The 17,858-nt window shown below is 40.6% G+C and overlaps 1 protein-coding gene across 1 annotated transcript; it reads left to right on the plus strand.

The window, feature by feature from the left end:
* The first annotated feature begins 356 nt into the window (after positions 1-356).
* LOC129740325 (uncharacterized) lies at positions 357-17,686 on the plus strand. The gene is made up of 4 exons (XM_055731969.1): positions 357-489; positions 16,722-16,939; positions 16,996-17,178; positions 17,245-17,686. Exons 1-4 carry the CDS (start codon positions 481-483, stop codon positions 17,510-17,512), a joined length of 678 nt encoding a protein of 225 aa, XP_055587944.1. The 5' UTR covers positions 357-480; the 3' UTR covers positions 17,513-17,686.
* The last annotated feature ends 172 nt before the right edge of the window (positions 17,687-17,858 follow it).

Below are 17,858 nucleotides of genomic sequence, written 5' to 3' on the forward strand. Positions count from 1 at the left end.
TGTGGTATATGATTAATCGATCAAGAGCAGCATCAATATTGAAAGAAGCGGTTTGCCACCTGCACGGTGCCCAATTTGGCCTGACCGCTCCGATTCCGGAACACGACATAGTTAGCGCGAGTCCTCAGGCGGCGTGGTGGGAAACGATAAAGGAACTTCGCATCCAGCTGTGCGGAGTTTCGAAAGCCGGTTTTTCGGTGGCGTAGAAGAAGCTGGCAGCAGGCATAATTTTGAAGCAACCTGTGAGCGTCCGAAAGCGCTTCAGCCATCAGGATACGAGTCGGAAAACCCGAAAAGATTTCGGTATAAAGTAGTTTCCTTGCCATCGATCTGGTTTAGTTTGATAGCGGATTTGATCATTACCGCATCTGGCACGGGAATCTGCAAGGTGTCGCCAGCCTTGACGTCGTGATAGCTGTCCGATTGTTTCCTTGGGATATCTGTTTAGCGCGAATTCGTCACATTCGAGAGGTCCAAAAAATGAAAATTGTAAGTGCAGAGATGAAGAAAAACTATTAAAGCTTTAAGTGACTGTGATTAGTGGGAATTCGAGCCGGCCGAAAATTCGAACGATGAACATATTGAATGACAAATTATCATTATCTTATCATAAGAACAGTGATTTATGCTAAGTATAGCCAGGCGGTGACGGTGGATGATTTGTATGGAAATTAATGTACCATTCTTGGGCACTTGGAATCGACAAAGGTGATCAGCAACTGTCGTTTTGTTGATTGTTGTCTGGATTTATTTTCGAAGAAATGTGATGAAGTTATGTGATGCTTTGGAAGGCTTTGAATTATGGCGGATCTTATATCTTCACACATTAAAAATTTACATTAATTTTGTGTTTATAAACGGAGTGATTTAGAAACAATGTTATAGTCATAAGATTTGTGCAATATTTTAGTAGAAAATATTAAGTTTTCAGAATCATGAGTATGTTTAAAATTTAACACATTCTGTCTTTTAATGGTCATGATTAAAATCACTAGAAAGTGGTTAGCGTGTCCCAATCTTCCCAATGAACCGTATTGTAATAGTCTACAAACATCAACAACATACATGTTGAAGTGAGAAAATATAAATGAAATGTTTGCAATCAATTTATTTATCATTTTATACAAGAAGTACTAAGGGACGAAAATACCTAAGCTTTGATGAAAATTTGGAGAAAATTTGGCACCCTCCACTCTGGCAAAAAAAATGCTCCCATTTTCCCATCGGCTGATGTTAAAATTTAAACTCAGGTTAATGCCGATACCGTGATTTGAAACCAATATGTCTGGCGACCTGATCTCCGAACCAGCCTAGCAGTGGTATTTTTCCCCATACTACAATCAGCCAGATTGCGGTGTTGCTAAAGCACGTCATTTTAAATTGATTGTTGAAATTTTTCATCTGATAGTTGATGAAATCATTCCGGCCTCGTTCAAGATATAAAAATTTAGGCCGGGACATGTGCCAATATGACTCCGGCAAGATGCTTGGTAGTAAACTTGAATTTCACATTCTCTGGAACATCCTTAGCCTTCATGGGTGAAATTTAGCGACCCGTACGTTAATTGGACACGCAATCAATTGAAAAAAAATTTCTCGTCTAAGAACACGATGATCAGCTGCTTATCCTTCAACATATACAGAAATCGCTTCGAGCGCGTTTTAATTCGTTCTGTTACCAAATGGCGCTTAGCTCTTCGCCATTGATGATGTATTTAAGTCATTTTTGACCATCGTTGCATGGAGCAATTCGAGAGATTCGCTTCCTTAGCCAGCCTCTGGATTCATTTGTTTATTTATTGTTCATCAACAGATCACATATTGATCCAAATGATAAGTTAAAAATTGAAGACAAACTACAATTACACGGAATTCATCCTACACTATACTTAAAGCACTAAGGATTCTTCTTCGGAATAATTTCCTGGAAACGTTCGAATCAAAAAGATCGGAGAGCTGAAGATCACGATTCCTCAGGCCTCGAGAACGTACGCTGAGTTGGAGTGCTTCTAACAGTGCGGGGCAGTCGAAAGCAGATCGGCGTCGATAGAGGCCCGTGTTGCGGTCCGGCAGGCCTGCAGCGTGTCGATGTCGATTAGGCGGTAGCGAATTTCGTAGCTGGGAAGTTGGAACGGGTCTTGCAAGGTCAGGTTCCTGAGAGCGAAACGTAAAAAAGGCCTCTGGATGACCTCGATACGCTCCGAGCCATTTTGGTAGTAGGGGCACCATACAGCCGAGGCATATTCGAGGGACGATCGAACCAAGTTGCAATAAAGACTATTGAGACAATAAATATCCTTAAAGTTTTTTGTCATGCGGAATAGAAGACCCAGGCATTTGGAAACTTTATCAATGATGTAATCTAGAAATCTAGCCGTTTGTCCAGGATAACACCAAGGTCTTTCACATGCTCAACTCGTGCATCCGCCTCATATCCAAGAAAATAATCAGCCGACAGCGGGAGCCGCTTGCGTGAAAATGAAACTACCGTGCATTTGTAGCGATTCAAGGGAAGGCATCACACCAGGCGGCGAAGATACTAAACTGGTTCTGCAAGACGTTCGCATCTTCGGGGCCGTTGATAAGTTGAAACAATTTCAAGTCGTCGGCATACATCAGTTTTGGTCCATCGAGAAGCAACAGCACGTCGTTGAAGTAGATCAGGAATATTATGGGTCCTAGGTGGCTGCCTTGAGGTACTCCAGAAGAGTCAGGGAATTGATTGGAAAATTATTCACCAGTTCGTACGATAAGTTTCCGTCTTATCAGATAGCTGTGGAACCATTCCAGTAGAGCCGCAAATACCTTGTGGTTTACCTTGTCGAAAGCCGCGAACAGGTCGGTGTAGATGACGTCAGTTTGAGATCCTCTGGCAGAGCTGTCTTGCACGGAAGAGGTTTGTTGCCGTTGAATGCATGAATCCATGTTGTTCGTTAGAGAAATAAAATTTGCAATACGAGAAAAATGGATCGTATACAACCAGCTCAAACAGTTTGGCAATCGCACATAAGGCAGAGATACCGCGATAGTTGTTAACATTATTCCTGTCACATTTTTATTTGTCGGAAACATGAAAGCCTCTTTCCGAATGAAAGAGAACGAGGTTTCCGTGAGCGATGCTTGGAAGATTCGTTTTAAAGAAGTCAGCATATGTGGTATATATCGCTTAAGGAAAGTTGCTGCATAGAAACTGGATTTCAACTTCGCAGTCGTCTTCAAGATGGTATCGTCATCGATTACGATGTGATGAAAGGAAGTACTCTGACGTGGGATGTTACTAGCCGCAAAAGTCAACCTGCCCGAAGATATTGAACCAGAATCAAAAGAACTACTGAATTTGTCAGTGAAAAGGTTACAAATATCACGGTCCGAAGTTGCCGACTTGTCTTCCAAACCATGTAGGACGGTAAGACGGATTCTTTTCGTTGGTCCTTAATGTACTTCCAAAACGATTTGGGTCTAGTTTTAAAACTACGCTGTATCCGGATAAGGTAGCCCTGGTAACAACGCGTGCATGCTTTTTTATAAACTGAGTTAATTTTGCGATATTGGTTTTTGGCGTGAAGAGACTTGTGCCTCATATAGTAGCGGAGGGCTTTGTTGTTGGGAGCTTTCATTTGTCGCAACTCTTTCGTGATCCAGGGAGTTCGTAGGTGAGTGGCTGCTGAGCGTTTTGGTACGTGATGATCGATGATCGATGATGTAGTTGAGTGATATGAGAGAACTTCAAAGCAGCCGCGTTTGGGTCGGAAGATTCGAGTTCAGAATCTCAGTCGATGGCGTCAAGCGTGTAACAATCCCTTGTGTTACGCCCGCTCAGTCACAAGGACTCTCACTCAGGGTCGGCTTGCAAGAACAATAACAAGAACTGTAATGATTTTGGCCAAATGCAAATCATTGTATTTAAATGTCGAGACTGTTAATTTGGCACTTTCCCTAGTTCCCTAACTGTCCTTAGTTCCCTATTCTCAAATTTTTACAGAGGTACTTACGAAACCTACGGTGTGTGGTGTGACGTGTCCAACGATGTTCGCTCCGCTTCTAGGATCCGTCTTCTAGCCAAGCCACCGTGCTCGTGGCCACCCAGGGAACCGTGCTTGGATCGTCGTTCGTACCAATCCTGGAAACCGCTCTACCGTCTTGTACCGTGGGAGCAGTTCCCGCCCGTAATTAACACTAGCTGGCCCAGGGATGTTGCGGAAAATCCTTCCGTTCAACGATTGCCTTCCTCCTTAACCAGAAACCACGACCATGTGAACGGTCACAAGCGTTTGTGAAATAGCGACAAAATCAGCGTTCTTGAAATCGAAAAACAGGGACGCCGGCTTGTTGATAGGAGACACAACTTCAGAAATTTCAAGTGAAAGCAACAGTGCCGGGTGATGAGGAACAGGCTTAACCAGAGGCGCAGGAGCTAGTTCAATCGTAGCCAATTGGGATCCGTCGTTAACAAAACAACCTTCAAGCAAGCGTCTATTCTCATTCTCGACGCTGTTAATTTGGCGGAGAGTTGCTGTTGAGTTGAGTTAGTCGAGATTCAAACTGGAGGGTGTAGTAAATGAGGATCTCGCTGGATCAGCATACACAAAACCGCACTGGAAGGAACACCATTCAAGTCCGAGCAGGTTGAAGTCGCCAATAATGAGAATGTCGTCCTCAAGAATCCTCAAGATCTGGGCGTTATCCTAGACCATCGGCTGGAGTTTAAGACTCATACGAATTACATCGTCGATAAAGCGTCTAGAAGTTTTGGCTTCTTATTTCGCGTAACAAAGGAGTTTAGAGATGTGTACTGCCTAAAAAGTCTGTAGTGCAGCATAGTTCGCTCAACGCTTGAATATGCATCTGCAGTTTGGTGCCCATTTTACCAGAACGGAGCTGAACGAATAGAGGCTATCCAGCGGCGTTTCATACGGTATGCCCTGCGACACACTGTTTACCCAGTTACGAAAACCGTTGCCGCCTAATTGATTTAGAAAATCTACAGCTCTATGTTACCATCCGGCTGAATAACTACGGAACGAACAGCGCTCTAATTGGAATTTTGAGAACTTTCAACCGCTTCGCCTAGTACTTCGACTTCGACGCTTCCAGGGCTACTTTCCGAACAAAAATTTTAATGGTTTCGAGAACTGTATAGATTTAACTAGTTTAAACTCATTATTTTATTAAGTTATCATTAGAATCAACATGTGATCCGTTGATGTTTTTACACAAATAAACAAAAAGAACAGTGAGGGAACACAATTGAGAAAGGCCGCGGGAAGAAGACTCTGCGAAGGTCGCGCTTTTGGCACGATTATCCCGACGAAGAGCTTTCGAGTACCCAGATCGATACGGATCCAAACTAATTCCTGATCGTTCTATGACTCGTCGTCGATTGGAGTTGCTGAAAGACCGGATCAGATGGCAATCAGAACTCCGCCGCCGGTGGATTTAGTACTGTTTTGAGGTCCTCGGTCACGCCAGAACACTGTGTAGTCGAAGCTTAAAACCTGACTAGTAAGGGTTCTGTCGTTCTGCCAGGTTTCGGTGAAAGCCACAATATCGTAGCTGGAGCATGAGGCGGGTAGCAGATACTCGTTGACGCAGGAGTTGATACCGCCAACATTCTGGTAATAGAGATTTAGTTGATCTCGTGACCTAGCAGACACACTGGATCGTCGTTCACTGGAACGGAAAAATCCATCACGAAGGGGAAGGTCGATGAAAGTTGAGTACTTGCCTGTCAGTGCAGGCTGGAGAACCTCATCGCCGCAATCGAACTCAGGGCCGGGACGACTGATGCCGCTGGCTGGAACCAGCGCGACTAAGTCGAAGGGCTCCGAGGTCTCCGTAAAACCTGGATCGTTGCGTCCCAGTGAAGAAGCCCGTGAGGAAGCGAGGATTTGAGGATGCCCGTGAAAGACTAGATGATGTAGGTCGGAATGGTTGGAATCGGAAATGTCGTCACGCAAAGGAAAAGTTCCGAAACGAAAAATGTACTTGCCTGTTAGTGTAGGCTGGAGAACCTCATCGCCACAATCGAACTCAGGGCCGGGGATCCACAGATGAAATTGATCTTACAAGATTCCGCTGCAATTTGTCTTGACCAATTTTACCACTTTTACAGTGCGTACAGACCGTGGCCTTCCAATACCGGGATCCCGTGGACATGGTCCATCAATTAAAAAACGTTTCACCCGGTAAATAAGCAGTCGCTAGGGCATCCTACAGCACCGCAATTTGCTTAAGAGATTTTTGAGCGACAAGCAAACTGGTCTTTCTCTCTTTTGTCACAAGGCTTTGTGTACATCTTGCCGATATTGCGTATACTGTACAACTGCAATATTTACGTTAGTTGACAGATGAAGATCAGAGCTAATATACCCACAAAAAATATCCAAAAAATTCGTCATAAACAATCCAAAAAAGACCCCTAGAAATTTTCGCATGTCAGCATTCGCTTAAGAATGCTGACAAGTATTGTTTTATGATATGATTGGTCGTCCATTCCAGATTTTCTTCGATATATCCGGGCTTGCCGATAAATTTAATAATGAATTCGAAATTAATCAAATCTGGTCAGGATGCGCAGGTGTTGTTAAAAACTTCTCGGATTTTCGCGGGTTTATTCACATTATTTGCTAAATCAGTAGTTCAGTATTGGCATAATAAAATAACTCATGGGACTTATAAAAACAAAGAAAAAAAATTAGATCTTGAAAAACAAATTTAAAGATCAAGTTTCACTAATTAAGATGAAATCATCTTTGGGGATTTTTTCTATTATCTGACGGGTTTGAGTCGGGGGTCTACATATAAAAATACTAAATTTTCAATTTTGAGGAAAATTTAAAGACCCCTGGCGCAAATTTACAGATAATAAAAAAAATCCTCCTTGGTACTATAATTCGAAACTCCAGTTTCAGTTCTCATTTAAAAATGTTAAAATTGATCTAAAATAATGCCTACAAAAAAATCAAATAAAACACGGGATCAGCTAGTTATGAAATAAAAAATTGTTATGAAAATGATCTTGAAATTACCAGCTTTTCAATAAACTCACCGAAAGTGGAGAAGGTTTTAAAAAACTGGAAATCTTGGCATTTTAGGATTTTAAAGAGATGTGGATTTTTTTGTACCGTCCATTGTATATTGATTGGAAACATGAAATGTAACTAAGAAAACCTCAATCGAAAACGCTCACTGAAGAAGATAGTATATAGCTATCGAAATACCGGTATCTGAACTTTTATTATACCGTGGTTGAATTGAAGGGTTGTTTTGATTCAGAAGAAAATCTTAACTACAAATGTTTTATCATTCCTGACACCTATTGGACAGCCTCTGTTAGTTTTCAGAATCAAAAAGAATTCTGAAAACTTCACGGATTCAAAATCTTTATCAAAGAACGGCAGAGGTCAACGCGCTTTCGTTATCTTAATGTGTCGATAATCATTAGTATGTGAAATTTTATGATCACCATAGGCAGAGATGAGTCTCTCAGCCGGGCGTTTTATGGACCTTTCCAGCCTGAAGATTTCGTTAACTATTTTCGCCCAAAAATGGCTTTGCCGGGTGTCCAATTCGTCAACGAACGTCGACGATGGGCCATAATTCATCCGGTTCTATTCTCACCTACTAAACCGAGTAACAAGTTTGTGGCTAGGTTAGACACGCGGAAATCAGCTTCCGTGGCTTTGGAGCGACCGGGTTATACGATATTCCACGGTTATTGATTCTGTCTATTTGCATTGAAAAAGCGTGTTCACATTCGTTGAATATGTCGGTAGGTATCTGCAAACCGCTCGTATCCAAAGCTGATTAAGTATAACGATTCGCTTCGCTTTTTTTCTTCTCTAGTTTGCTTTTGTTGAACTCTCAGCTGCATATTAGATGAATGGCAGTAAATCAGTTCTGACATGGTCACACCTCGATTTGCTCGGTCTCGAATAATCGTGGTTCTTGAAGATGTTCATCTGACCAACTGTTCTTGAAGCTTGTCGAAAAAAAGTCATCTCAGAACGTTCCTGTTCGAGCAACCACAGAACAACATCGGGTGAAGAATTATGCTGATGTTGACCTCGGGTTAATGATGATTTGATTTGCATGTTGAGAAATTAAGATGTTAATTTAATTTAGTTTTATTTTAAATTCTTAGATAGGACAATTTTTCCTGATAACTTACCTTCTGAAGAAGTTTTACTTTTTGGTTCAACTAAAATATCCTAACCTTTTAAGGTTGGAAATTTATGGAAAGTTCAATAAATTATTAGTGACAATTAAAATTTTAACTCAACCATAAATTAAGTGAGAAATTATCAGCGTTGAGCTGTTTTCGCTCCAAATTATTGTTTCTTGGCTATACAATTCTGAAGAAGCATTTCATACTTATGTTGAATGATTCGTTTCGAAAAATATTTGAGAAACTTGTAAATTTCGTGGACGGCTGACTTTTAACCCTTCATTTCATGATTTTTTTTAATATTTCCTTAAAAATCATTTTAAACATTTGGAAATGATGAGTACATCAAGAAAAAAATTAAAATAAAATACGATTTTTCCCTTTTTCTTTACATTTATTGTTGCAAATTTGTTACTCTATGAAACTAAGGATTAAGATTAACTGAATTTGAAAATTTTCATCTACATTTCTTAAAAAAAACATTTTTGATGAAATTATTTTATCGGCTATATCGGTGAAATTTATATTCTTCGAGAAAGAATATTTAAGAATTGAAAGATTATAGACGGATAGAAGATTAGAATAAGATAAAAGATGTTGAAATTGAGCGGAAGGGTAATTTTAATTTGAAAACTTTTCATCACATTTCATCGATTTGTTCCTCACATTTTTGATTTTAGAAGAAGACTGCCAACGTACACTAAAATCTTTTTTGCGCGGAGGATACGTATTGGGCAAACGTGTAAAATCTAATATGGCAGTTTACACATTACTTTTAAAACTTTCAATGACCGAATATCACATGAAACTCTCTCAATATGGTTTAAGGACTTCAACAAGTTGACACTTTAGTACCATTGGACCCTGGTTAGCTTCAAGCTTCAAGTCAAAGAAATATTGGCAAATTTGGAACCTTGTCGCAGAATAATTCCTCAATGTTCCTGAAACCGTCTAACACAAACGAGGTTATTTTACAAATAAAAGAGCTTGATTCGAAAAAAAAGTTGTGGCTCTGATGAAATTCCAGCATATTTTGTTTAAATGCACCATGAGCTCTTCGCAAACATTTTGAATGATGTTTTTCACGAAATGGTCATAACTGGATCCTACCCCAATTACCTGAAAATGGCAAAAGTTATTCCAGTATACAAAACTGGCTGTAAATCTGATGTGAACAACTACCGACCGATATCTGTTTTATCAGTTTTAAGTGAAATTCTGGAAAAAATGCTAGCTTCTAGGCTGCTAGATTTTCTTAAAGTTCACAGAATTTTATACACTCATCAATACGGGTTCAGAAGTGGCTCGAGTACATTGACGGCAGCATGTGAGCTAGTGGATGAAATCCTACTGGATATAGATGCTAAAAAGACTGTTGGTATCCTTTATTTGGATCTGAAAAAGGCCTTCGACACAATTGATCACTCTGTGTTACTGGATAAATTACATATTTATGGAATCAGAGGAACAGCTAATAAACTATTTCAAGATTACCTAAGCGGACGGGAACAATATGTTGCAGTCAACGGAAAAAAGAGTGTGCATCTGCCTCTGACAGTTGGCGTACCACAAGGGAGTAATCTGGGACCTTTGCTTTTTCTTCTGTATATAAATGACCTACCAAAGCTAGGCCTGAAGGGGAAACCACGACTCTTCGCAGACGACACGTCCTTGTTGTACACCACGAATGATCCAAGCGAAATCGTTGCTCAGATGAAGCTAGATCTACAACTGCTCCAGGATTATTTTTTGGAAAATTTGCTGTCTTAAATCTTTCCAAAACAAAATAAACAATTTTCAACTCTCGGAGGTCGCCTCAAATTCAACATAGGAATGAGCTGATAGTACAATCCACAACTACACCCATAGAAGAGGTTGCAAAAATCCAATGCCTATTTAGCACATCTCTGTGCCGATAATGCGCTGAAATGTGCACTGTGCCGAAGATGATATGTTTGAAAAACCGTAACTGGCATAAGGACTCGCCTCCCAACTAAAATGATGCATGACCACTACATTCAAGCAAAACAAGAAAAACATTTTATGGGATTTCGTTCCTATTGGATAATTCATCCCAGAAACAAGAAAATAAAATCATAAACCACAGCGCCCGTAGGGAGAATCGAACTCAAATCACCACCCAAATGGTCTTGGCAGACCGACATCTTAACCAGTGTACTATATGAGCTTCATGCAGGAAGAGGGATATTTGTCATAGGCATTCTGCCACCGATCAATCACAAAAGAAACGCACGACAGTGGCTTCCCGGCGTTTGGCCTCCTTTCAAGGTATTCATTTGTCTTGCGATGGAAACGGGAAAGGGAACTGGAGTGGATGAAACGGGAAACCCATTGAATGAGAACTGTGCTTTGCTTACTGCCTGCTATTACATACACACGCTACATATACACAGCTGCTAAAGCCGGGCAGCTTGGCCGGTGCTTGTTTGCCGGTGAATTGAAGGAATATATTCTTGTTGCTTTTGCTACATACACACGCACAGCTTAGCCGTGGTTGAAGGAATGTTTTTTTTTGTTGTTGCTTTTACTGCATACACACGCACAGCTCGGCCGTGGTTGTTTGCGGGATTGAATTAGAAGGATGTTTTTGTTGTTGCTTTTGCTACATTCACACGCACAGTGCTCGGTTCGCTGGCTGCCTGGTGTTGGCCGGTATTTATTTCCATCCTTCTTCGTCTTGTGATGCGATAGGGAGGGACGTGAAAGCGTTTTTATTTTGTTTCTTTCAGACATACGCAATTCGGTTAACTTGGGAGATTAATGCCGGTGGGAGCAAATCGAATCAGCACCGATCGCGTTATCTTCTTGTACCAATGATGCTATGTAATTGACTACACGCCATTGGCACAGAGGCTGAATTTTGGGTGTATAGAAAAAGCGCAGAGTTACAAATATCTTTTTTTTAATACTTTAATTCTTTATTCTTTAAAATCACAATATTTCTTACAATCTAAACAAATTCATACAACAATGTTTCTTGCTTCAAGGCTATTGTTCTTCTAAACCATTTTATTATTTGAAAGCTACCTTCACTCTTTCAACAAATTTCAATAAAAATCTATTAGAACCATTGAAACATTATCAAGTGTGAAAAAGAAACCTATCATGAATGCACTTATTTACTTCTTGAACGAATGAAATTAGCCGGCATAACATTAGGTACTGTTGCTACCATATTCAGCGTCCCTTTTTTAGCTCTACGCGTACGCCTTAAAATCAGCTGATTGGAGCTATCTTCATCAGTAGCGGTTTCCGAAGGGAGAGATTGATGCCGTTTTACCCCACTCTCCTTTTGGACCTCTTCTACATCTTCTTCCATCCGTTCATGTCCTGCAAAACCTCTGAGCACCTTGGTGAAACTGCTAATCGTCTTTTAAGATTTAGTCTGTCGCTTGTCTAATTTTGTTGATGTCGAGTTGCAAATTTCCGTTTGCACCTCCGGTTCAGTTCTTTTGATAACAGGAGATTGAACCTCTCCAGAGTAGCTCACTCTAGTTTGCTGCTCTAAATACCCTGCTAGCAGAACTAGCTGGGAGAACCACGCCGTCGAATTGGTGAACATCTTTATCTGCTTGTGTTCTTCTGTTTCTACTTTGCGGGCAGGAAGCCTTTAGGTGGCCCTCTTGCTTACAAAGATAGCACTTTTGTTTGAGCCCCTCGTAGTAAACTCTCCCTTTACGATTACAAAATAACAAATAACTTGGGATCTCACTAGTCATTTCCATGAATACACCTCTTATACCAGTAAACAGGTCCAACTCCAGTTCTGCTGGAAATTTTTCCTTTACCAGCCGTTTTACCCTGCCATACTTTCCCAATACAGCTGCTATATTTGCATCCGGAATTTCCGGAGGCAAATCAAAAACTCTGACATACCGGGTAAAGCAACTTGCTATTGTCATTATAACATTCACCGTTGTTCACTTCGAATACCTAAACTGAAGAGTCTCCGCATTCTGTGCAATTACATACATCCTTCATGGCCTCATTAGTTCTAAACTTTATGAACAGGTGCTTCTCCTCGGCCACCTTGTAAGAGGTTTCCATTTGTGACCTGTCCGCATCTAAATCCTTAATAAATCGAGCCGTTTCTACCAAAGTTGGACTGAGAGCACCATCTGGGAACCTAAAGGTTATTGTATTCTTCAACAGCTCGTCGGCCATTTTAAAAAAACACTCACTGCTGGAACTCTGAAATTTTCACTTATGAAGCTTGAATCGAAATACATCTGTCCTCTACGAAGTCTGATCGTCAACTGATGTCTTTAAATCTTTCCAAAACAAAATACACAATTTTCAACTCTCGGAGGTCGCCTCAAATTCAACCTAGGAATGAGCTGATAGTACAATCCACAACTATAGAAAAAGCGCAGAGTTACAAATATCTTGGACTGTCCATTGATGCCGATCTTAAATGGACAACCCATATCGAAAACATTAAAAAGGAAATAACTAAGCTCAACATGTGGCCTTCTCTGGAGGATAAAAAAATACATTCCCATGAAGCAACGTTTATCAATGTACCATGCTTTTGTTCAATCAAAACTTCAGTACATGGTAGCAACTTGGGGAAGTGCCAGCAAAAGCGCATTGAAGCCGCTGCAAGCCGTACAGAATAGGTGCTTGAAAATAGTATTTTGAAAACCGCGATTATACCCAACAAACGACTTGTATCGAGAATCTCCGCCGTCAGTTTTTCCTGTCGAAGCCCTGCGAGAACTACAAGTTCTTATACAAATGAAAAACTTCCTCCAGAACCCCCAGACTCACCGGAATCTGCAAATCCCTCTCGCAATCCATAGGTATGGCACTCGAAGACCCAACTACTTGTCGACACGTCGAATGAACACTGAAAGGGGAAAAGCTACCTTCTCATATTACGGTAGCCAAATGTTTAACGCTCTACCATCGCACGTACGACTTGAGAACAACCTTACGAAGTTTAAGCTTAAGCTCAAAACTTTTATAAGAAGTAATCTAAATCTACATTTATAAAAACTTAATGTCGCCTAATCTGGAGAAACTGGAAGTCTACTGCACCCTCTAAACAGATATTCAAATCTCACTGAGGGTGCAAAATCGTCCTAAAAATCTCATCATATGTCCACCGCCACCATTAGCCTAGTGAACTGGCAACAAAACACAGACTTCCGACAATCTAGTACTTCACTTTACTCTGTCGGAAGTAAAATTTAGTGCTGGCGCTATTATAAATGTCTATACCGAAGTGATAAATTATAATCTATTTTACAGTTTTAAGATGAAAAACATCCTCAATATCATGAAGTTTTAAAGTTTCGCTTGATCGAGAACCCAAAATTTAAGGATAATTTTTTTTCGATTTACATACTCTATTTATTTTTCGGTAGCAAAAATATAGCTTGCGCTGACGATCGCCCCGTGGTAAATTATATACCGTTGAATAGGTGAAAGCCTTATCAAGATGATATGTATGCAACTTCACCATAAAACATCAGTTTTAGTATTAATACAACAAACCTAGAGAAATTTCGGAGCCCATACTTGATTTAAACAAAAATATTCATGAATAATTGCAAAATATTCAATTCTAAGCTCAAACCCCGTTTTGGTAATCATGAAAAAAATAGCAAACTTTGAAAAAACCAACACGATTTGGCTAAACACATTTTACGAGAAAACAGTTTATTCATCTCTTACCTTACAATTAGAACTATTTTATTAAAAATACTAACTATAGGGTAATCCATGATGCCGAAGCACGATTTTGATGCAACCCTTCTCATTCCGGATGACGTTGAAACAGCTGATTCCTGCTGGTTGTTGTTGTTCACAATTTAACTTAAAACTCTGTGTTCGTAAGCTCCACTTTTCATTATTTTAGCGAAAATGAGCAGAATTTCCAAAAAAAAAAAGTGCAAAACAAATGGTGTACTATGCCCAACATTTCGCTGATTCAGTTGGCGCAAATAGAAGAGGTAAGCATTGACGAGGCCTGAAATTCGATTCGGAAGAATGGAGAAGAAAGCAGCTTCGTGGGGAAAAAAATGGGCGGAAATCGAATCCGGTGGACAAAACTTTGAACCGGAAAGTCATGCGTGCTTACGCCAGTAAGCCTCGTAAGAAAACTGCCTCGATTTAAAATGTGGCCAAAAACGTGGATCCCCTCTCAGCACTGTCCATAGCACCACGTTAGATTGGGTTTAAAGACAATCAAGAAGCAGAAGAAGCCGAAGCCAAGTCAAAACAAGCTGCTTCCGTTAAACTAAGAGCTCTTAAATATCAACTGCGGTGTGGAAAATCGGTGTGCGTAATCATCAACAACGGATCCTATTAAAGTTTGATAACAAAACGCTTCCGGGTAACCAATAAAGGGTGATACGGTCAAAATTTGGTCAATATCAACTTGACGTATTTCTTTCAATTTTGCATTTAAAAAACCTGAACACCCCTCATTTTGAAGGTGTGTAGAATGTTGCTCATATTTTGATTTTGGAATTCACTCTTCAGTTGTCAAAATGCCGTCCAAGGAAGAAGAGCAGCGTATCAAAATTTTGCTCGCCCATCGCGAAAATCCGAGCTACTCGAACGCAAAGCTGGAAAAATCGCTAAAAGTTGCCAAATCAAGCGTTACAAATGTAATTAAAGTGTTTGGGGAACGTTTGTCGACAGCCAGGAAGTCTGGATCGGGGGGAAATCGAAAACCGGAAGCCGCTGAGACGACAAAGAGAGTTGCCGGTAGTTTCAAGCGAAACCCTAACCTCTCTCTCTGAGATGCCGCAAATAAGCTGGGTGTAACGTCTACAACCGTGCATCGAGCCAAAAAAACGAGCCGGACTATCGACTTACAAGAAGGTAGTGATTCCAAATCACGATGATAAACAAAATACGAAGGCCAAAGCGCGATCCCGGAGGCTGTACACGACGATGCTGACGAAGTTTGACTGCGTGGTAATGGACGACGAAACCTACGTCAAAGCCGACTACAAGCAGCTTGCGGGACAGGAGTTTTATACGGCAAAAGGAAGGGGAAAGGTAGCAGATATTTTGAAGCACATGAAACTGTCAAAGTTCGCGAAGAAATATCTGGTTTGGCAAGCCATCTGTACCTGTGGCTTGAAAAGCAGCGTTTTCATAGCTTCCGGGACTGTAAACCAAGAAATTTACGTGAAAGTCTGCGTTCTTTCCTGAAGAAACACGGTTGTTCCGTACTGTTTTGGCCGGATTTGGCATCTTGCCATTACGGTTAAAAGGCCATGGAGTGGTACGCCGCCAACAACGTGCAGGTGGTTCCCAAGGACAAGAACCCTCCCAACACGCCAGAGCTCCACCCAATTGAGAAATACTGGGCTATTGTCAAGCGGAACCTAGAGAAAACAAAAAAAACTGCTAAGGGCGAGCAGCAGTTCAAGGCAAACTGGTTTTCTGCGGCGAAGTAGGTGGACAAGGTGTCTGTACAAAATCTGATGGAGGGGTTAGGGGTAAGGCCCGGCAATTCGGATTTGGAAAAGCGGAAGCATAACTGAATATTTTTCCTGAATTTTATACTAATGAAACTTGAAAAGGAAATTATATTTGATTTTTAAAATAAACGATTTCACCGATTTACACGCGTTTCCCCTTGACCAAATTTTGACCGTTTCACCCTTTATTACCCTGTTCGGGATGGCCAAAGTATTGACGGAGACATACATTTTTATAAAAAAAAAAAAATCGGTAAAAAGGCAATAGTTTGGCAAGCCATATGTGAGTGAGACATGCTTTCCGAGTTGTTCGTGACTACTGACGCAATGAATACAGCTGTTTACATCGGAGAGTGCCTCAACCGTAACCTTCTCCCCATGATCCGCAAGCATGATCTCCTAGTACTGTTTTGGCCGGATTTGGCATCAGTTCACCACTCAAAAAACACGATGGCTTGGTTCAAAACCAATAACAACGTTCAGATTGTACCAAAGGAGATGATTCCGCAAATTGTAAATACTCAAACGAGACCGATTGAAACTGTTTGGGTCCTTACCAAATCGTGGATGAGAAAACATGTGAAGCCTGCAGATTCTATCGAAAACTTTGCAAAAGACTGGATAAAACCATCGCAAATCAATCTGTGCTTAAGATAATGAGTAGTCTTCGATCAAAAATTCAATCACTGGCTTACACGTTTGACCGGAATGTAATTTTTTTTATTGATTCACTGTAGAATTTGTGGATCAAAATTGTTTTTTTTTCTCTAATTATAGACACTTTACCACGTTTGTGGCGTTCGTGTATTTGGATCAAAAAAGTGAAAAAAAGTATTTGCTCCTAAATTGTGTTTTTACTTTTTCTTCAAAATCGAGCTTAGACTTAAAAGGACACCCTAAAGGTATAGTAATCAATATTGTTGTGTCAAAACATGCTAGTTATAAAATTTTTAGTCCAAAAAGCTTTCGAATTCCAATTTTTAATTCGTTTATTTGTGATGGTGTTAAAAAGAAAACACCTCATTTTATAATATGTTTGTTCAAAATAATCTGGAAAATCATTATTTTACTTTTTTCTTCCAATAATCCAGCTGCTTGTCGTTTGCCTGCTGGGAGCTGTGCAGCTCACGTTGGCAGCCAAAATAAAAATTCCTTCGAAAAACCGCAACGAAGACCTGTTCTCGGATGACGAGTTTACCTTTCCGGTGGAGGACAACAAGGATCCAACCAACTTTACCGGTGACGTCATGAAGGCCACTATCCTCATGGCGGAAGTCAAAAACACGGGCAAAGGCAAATTCAAATATGCGTAAGTGAATGAGGGAGAGTTTTGGGATATTTTTGATGCTAATAAACTGTTTACAGGGTAGAAACGCAGAATGGCATCGAAATCGAACAGATTGGAAAGTTGCGAAACGATAACAAAACGTTCGTCGTGATGGGTTCCTATACCTACACCGGAGCCAATGGAAAACGGTATCGTGTCCGATACACTGCCGACGAATTCGGCTATCATCCGATCACTGAACTGGATTTGGACATCCCTGAGTATGATTATCAAATTGCTAACTCCCTTTCCAAATAATCATTAAAACCTCCAATCCTTCTACCCAGGCTTGAGGGTCAACAACCTGCTACGCGACCTCCACTACAGCCATTCACGTTTGCACCGCGGACAACAACGACGACTACCACGACAACTACGGAGCATCCCGGATACAACTACGAACGGCCTTCCAATGCTTATCTGCCCCCAACGAATGGGTACCTGCCGCCTTCGAATGAATATCTACCCGCCAAAAATGTGAACGAGCCACCACAACAACAGCTGCCGCCTTTTTTCGATCCTCCGTTCCGAGGTCGGAACAACAATTTCATCTAGGCTAACTTCATTCACATCCGGAACTCCTACCTAGTGAAGCTATGAAGTACAAACTTCAAATCCTACATATGTGAGAGGTCGACGATCATCTGTCACTCGCATAGCTAGAAAAGTTTCACCGAGATGGTCAACTACCATTTAGTTTCTAGATTTTAGTTTTTGTAAATATTTCTTCAACGCAGTATTTTAAGTTATTTATAATAATAAAAAATCAATCGTACATCTTTTGAAATTAGATTGTTTCATATTTTCAAAGCATTTTTTCACCTTAAGCAACGTTATACAGTGAACAATTGGCTTATTGGTTCATGACTCGATTTTAAGGTTTTGCAAACTTCTATCAAAC

This window comes from Uranotaenia lowii, chromosome 1 (genome assembly GCF_029784155.1).
Source record: "Uranotaenia lowii strain MFRU-FL chromosome 1, ASM2978415v1, whole genome shotgun sequence".
In the NCBI taxonomy this organism is placed as follows: Eukaryota; Metazoa; Arthropoda; class Insecta; order Diptera; family Culicidae; genus Uranotaenia; species Uranotaenia lowii.